General features: G+C 30.7%; 1 protein-coding gene across 1 annotated transcript; it reads right to left on the bottom strand.

The window, feature by feature from the left end:
- Nucleotides 1–1,002: 1,002 nt before the first annotated feature.
- Nucleotides 1,003–4,649, bottom strand: LOC143597075 (putative transcription factor bHLH041). The gene is made up of 8 exons (XM_077075678.1): nt 4,534–4,649; nt 4,257–4,385; nt 4,042–4,147; nt 3,906–3,920; nt 3,448–3,513; nt 2,781–3,359; nt 2,039–2,407; nt 1,003–1,071 (listed from the first exon to the last, which is right to left on the bottom strand). Exons 1-8 carry the CDS (start codon nt 4,647–4,649, stop codon nt 1,003–1,005), a joined length of 1,449 nt encoding a protein of 482 aa, XP_076931793.1.
- Nucleotides 4,650–5,849: the final 1,200 nt, after the last annotated feature.

The raw sequence follows: 5,849 nt of genomic DNA, 5'->3' as shown, positions 1-5,849 counted from the left end.
ACACTTAGACGCTTTAAGACATGTGACAGTCCAGCCAGCATTAAAGAGTTCTGTAAAAAGTCGTGTAGTGCTAAAAAACACATAACTTTCATGCAATCATTACCACTTAATTCATTTTCTCTCACAAACTAGCCTTATCTACATAACTTTTCAACCCAAAACTTAGGAGGGGGGTGGTGTGGGCGGCGTTTTGAGGAGAGTTATGGAACCCAAAATGCTCCACTACTGATGGTCTAATAACCAACTTTAAGTTAAATAAACATGTTGTATGAGATAATGTTTGGAAACGCTATCCGTTATCACAAATTAAGTTAGTTTTATGAGAACATTTAGATGTGGTATTAATCAGTGGTAAAAAAAAAAAAAAAAAACCCTTTTTAAAACGGTTTCAGTTTTACTTTAAAACGCCTATATATAAAACACTACAAAACAAGAAAAAAACCGCTCTAAATAATACGATGCCAATAGAACCCAAATATTCTTTATAATTTATCAATTAATTTATCAAATCACATCCACAAAGACAGTAAAACACCAACTAATCAAGTCACTATCTTGGTCTCTCTTGGTCTCGGATGATGACTAGTCAACAAGGGTGAACAGTTATTAATAGAACACCACCCCATTCAACATTCAATGTTCTCACAGCATCAAGTCTTTGTCAATTTTGTTTGTGTAGACTCGTATATATGCACATCAATACAAACTACATTTATTACACAAGTGCAATCGTTTAATACGTTACATGTATCTTTTTTTATTAAGTTAATATATACAATTTTCAAGAAGCAACAAAATATCATGTTAATTTCTAAAGATTATATATTTTAAGGAAAACAGCAAGTAAACTAAAATGATTCTTATTGGTTACAATTCCACTTGCTAACATTGAAAAGTCGATATGCATAGACATAAATGGTTAGGACTTAAGGTACTTAGGTTTTCTAACTTTAGCCACAAAATATTAATCACAGGTGACAAAAAGGTACAGCATTATGCATGTCATTGTGCCAGGTCATCAAGAACCCTAGTCAGTGCTTCTTGGAAGGTTGATCTGTTCCATTCACTTCCCTACATAAAAATAAAATATTGTCAACTGACCAACATCTTAATTATACTATCAAAAGTATATATATATAAAACAGTTATTTCACTAACATAGCAACAAAAAAAATATATATATATATAATAATAGGAACTAGCTATTAGGATAATAATGCTATAAATTTATATGGAAAATAAATTCTAACCAAAATATAGAAACTCACTTTTATTCATATAATTATGTTTCTTTGATGTTTGGTTAGCGTTTTCTAAGAATCATCCTGTTTTTCTTTAATAAATCCTTTGGCGTTCAAAAACATTATTATATGGAAAGAACATATATGATGTTGAAAGGTTAACAGATTTCAATTGTTAATGCTTTTAACGTTAGGTAAAAGAACTGTAAGATTGCTCCAAGAAACTTACAACTACGTACAATTTATTAATTCAAGTAATAGTTCATTATCTCTAATAATATGCATGTGCAACAAAAGGTTAACATCACCAATATTTATTCTAGCTAATTGGTATTTTCCTTGAAAGTTTAGTATAATATAAGTCTTTAGTTTAACAGTTAATTAATCGTGTTTTTCAATCTAATAACTATAAGAAGAAACTTCGTATCAGTTGTAATTATTTATTCTATCATATTATTTATATATATATATGTATTGTTGTCACAAGAAGCTTCTTAGATAGTGTGTAATAAATTTAAAATCATAGGTGTTGAATGCTCAATATATCATAAATTGTCAAAACATATAATTGTGCTATATATGTTTATCTTTATTTTTCAATACGGTTTTGTGAACACAAAAGAAAAAAAAAATTAACTGTTGTATAACTTACAAGCTAAATATGTTTGTAATTAGTACTAGAAAATTGTACATACAAAAATAACACTCGTGACCGTCTTTTTCGTTGTACAGATTTAACAAAAGATTATTTGCAACTGAAAAGACGATCATAAATGTTAAATTTTCTAGATATATACCTGAATAGTTAATCTCAAAACAACTCGGTTCATGGTAGCTTTTGTCTCCAACATTTGTGTCCTCGCGTCTATTGACATTACATTTACATTTTTGACTTGATTCATGAACTCCAAAACACGAACCACCAAATCGCTAAGTATCAAATTCCCTCTTACATCCACTTCCAAGTGAACACATCGTGACTCCGAAGTTATTCCATCCACTTCTGTGATTATGATCTTTGATCTCTCATCAGAATCTTGATCAAGTGTTTCTTTTCTTGTATAACCAGCTTCCAAAATCTTGTTTCTTTTGTTAAGCTCATCAACTTGAGACTTTAAAGAAGCTACATACTCCTTTATGTTCGATAACACCGATGTCTTATCCTTCTAAAATCAGAATCATGTAAACATAATTAAAAGATATTTAGTTATCAAAAGGTTAAGCATGGAACTGTTGTGTCTTAAGAGTGAATCTTTATATAACCAGACCGGTAATATTGTCTTCTTTTAATGAAGTCTACACTTTTATTAAATAGAAAGGGAAAAGATTGTATTCTTCATCTAGAACTAAACTTAGGTTTCTTTATGAAATATGATTATAGTATTTAATAAAACTGAAAAGTAGTAATTACGTCGAAATAAAAGACAAATGGACAAGCTGCACTGCTGTCCCCTTTTGAATTGCAAAATCCAATCTTTTAAAAACTAATCTTCATGAAATAAAGATCATATTTAAAAAACGATAAAATGAATGATGTACCTTGGACCCCGGAGGAAGTAGTGATCTCAAAGCCTGAAAGCTTTCATTAAGTTTCTCTCGTCTTTTTCGCTCCGATATCATGTGATGAAGTTGACTGTTTGCCGGTTTGGTTGTATAGACCATTAGATTTCCTTGTTGGGGTCGAGCCTCGCTTCGATTTCTAAGGAATAAAAGTGATCTTTTGTTGAGATTTTGTTGATTTTGAACTCGCTTAGACGGTCCTAAATATGCTCGATATCTCTTAAATGCTCCCACAAGTCGTGGGGCTTGAAGCTGTCGCGAGGAAGGAGGGGGGGGGGGGGGGGGAGGAGTAGGGGAAGAAATGGCTGCAAGAATTGCTCTTGTTATTTCAGCATCTTCATATTCTCTTGAATGTATGAATTGAAGAGGATTTTGTGATCTCAATGTTGAATGTGAAGATCTATGAAGCATGTTGAAGACAAAAGGTGGATGATTGATGTTGTTTCCCATTGATAAAGATCTTAAAGATGGCGGAGAAGATGAAGATTGAGTTTGATCAAGTGGTTCTTGTGGGAAATTACCAGGAAACAACTTCTTTAACTCGAATTCGTTGATAACCTACAACCCATGCAATTTAAATAGTTAGAAGATGAATAAGAAGAACTAAGGTTATAAATAATAAGGAATAAGGTATTAGATTTCTAACTTGGGATAAGCCATTGGACATGCCAAGTTCAATCTCTCCATTCTTGCACCCCATAAAGATTGCAGTCTGCCATGAAAGTTTATCATCATTGTTTACGTGATCAAGAATTTAACGAAAGCAAACGATATGTTAAATTATAACCTTTAGATGTTTTTTTTTTCCGTAAGTTGTATACTTTTAGATACTTTTTGTAAGTTGTTGTATGTATAGGCATTTCGCGCACTACCCACCTATAAGTGAGCTCACCAAACTTTATATGGTTCGCTTGCCACCCTAGCAAACTTGTTATGCAAGGGCAGCAAATGTAAAACTGCAAGTTAACTTTAATAAAAAAAACGTGTAGAGATACTTAGCTGAATCCTAAACTGTCTACTCATCAAAACATTCTCGAAATCTTAATAGAAGAACGAATGATTGCATTAGCATGCATCCACATTTTCTATCCATAATTTGCATACCTTAATCCTTGCTTCCTGCAAATAGTTAAAAACAAGCTAGGTTGTGTTAGCTTTTATATCTTGCATGCATGTGTCAAGAATTATAATATTCCTTCCACAAGTATTAACAAAAGTTTTATATCTTTTAGATTTATACTTGATAAAACTGTAGTTGTGCTGGACTTGATGTCAATTCTAAAAGCTCCAATCCAGTATGCTTCACATATGAAAGGTTGTGCATGAATGCAAACCCCGGAACTCGTCTATATCGATAAATTAATCAAACAAATAAAAACTACATATTAAAAACATATAACTAAGTTCAAATAATATTATTTATAAAAACAAGATTGCATTGTTGTTGTTCTATACCCACTGTAATTATCAACCAAGAACATTGACTTCTGGTAGTCAAGAAAAGACCTCATGGCAAGACTCCCACTTGATGAGCTTTCTTGATTGTTTTCTTCTTTGTAAATTCCAACAATGAAGATCAAGCAACTATGAATTTTTAATGGATATATTGTCACTTGTTAACATTACGTTAAAATATATATATTCTTTTACATCGAAATAGAATGCAGTTTGTTTCAGTATATGTATATGTATGCATATATAAAGATATCAAACTATAACATAAGAGATGTACTTGGAATGATGGGGAAAGTGAGACCACAGGCAAATGTATTTGAATCTGCACGAATCGATGATTTTTCGAAGTATACTAGATCTTTCGGTTTCTTCAAGATTAAAAATGGATTCCATTTTCTGAGAAGTATATAGCATAAACACAGGTATTGATGTGCAAGTTTGTATATATACACATATGCATGCATATGTGTACATATATATACATATATGTAAGTGATTGAATCTGTCATAGATGGGAATTCATATTAATGGCGAGTTTCCTTGAGGATTTCTTCTCCCATGGTTGGTCCATTGTGTGAACACATTAATAATTAATCATCTATTGACTTAACAAAATCCGTACACACACTTGAGGGGTACATATATAAATATGGAGAGAGAGAGGGGGATATATATATATATATATATATAAGATAAGGTTAAAATAAAAACTCACTGAAGTTGTGAAAACTCTAAAAACTCATTATCAATCATATGTTTTTAATTAAAGTTTGAAACTTATGATCCACAATTAAAGTTAATAAAAAATGTAAAAGTAAATATAACTTTTTCTTTCTCCTGAAAACATATAAAAAAATTAGTAAAAAATAGCAAAACGTTTTTTTTAAGTTTTCGATGTTTTGTATTAAATGTTACAACATATATTACGTGTGTAAAAAAAAACAAATGTCACATAGGGTTTTCACAACTCAAATGGGTTTTCATTATATACTTTGCCTATATATATATATATAGGGTTTGGATCAAATACAAATGGAATTAACGTGCTAAACGTGAGAATCAAGTAGAGTAATTATATATACAGGTAGAGTAATTATGTAATTACATCATACAAGCTTATATATATAATTACTCTACTTGATTATCATGTTTAGCACGTTAACTTTTCCATATATATATATATGTATATATATATATATATATATATATATATATATGATAGAGAAAGATGTGTTTGTGGAAGATTAATATGACATAATTAAGTGGTTACATTTTTCTTTGTAGAAAGCATGTACCAGGGTCTCTTTCACTCCTTTGTTTTAAATTAAAACTTACCCACTTTTTATTATGGATGAATATTGGTAGACAATTTTTAGATCAGTTTAAAAGTGCCACGTTGTGTAAATATTCGTGTTATTCGACTCGTTGTATCTTTAATGGTACTAAACATGTTATGGTGTGTAACCCACTTATATGTACTCTCTTTTAAAATATTTACGCAACATTTCATACATAATTAGTGTACTCAACATATCCTACACGGGTTCGGACAATTTATACCTACACATATGCAATTTCTTCCTAAACAACTGC

Source organism: Bidens hawaiensis, unplaced genomic scaffold (assembly GCF_021521415.1).
Source record: "Bidens hawaiensis isolate Kalapana, Puna unplaced genomic scaffold, B.hawaiensis_p1.1 tig00047541_1, whole genome shotgun sequence".
Lineage (NCBI taxonomy): Eukaryota > Viridiplantae > Streptophyta > Magnoliopsida > Asterales > Asteraceae > Bidens > Bidens hawaiensis.
Note: the sequence above shows the minus strand (reverse complement) of the source record. Positions and strands in the feature narration are given on the sequence as shown.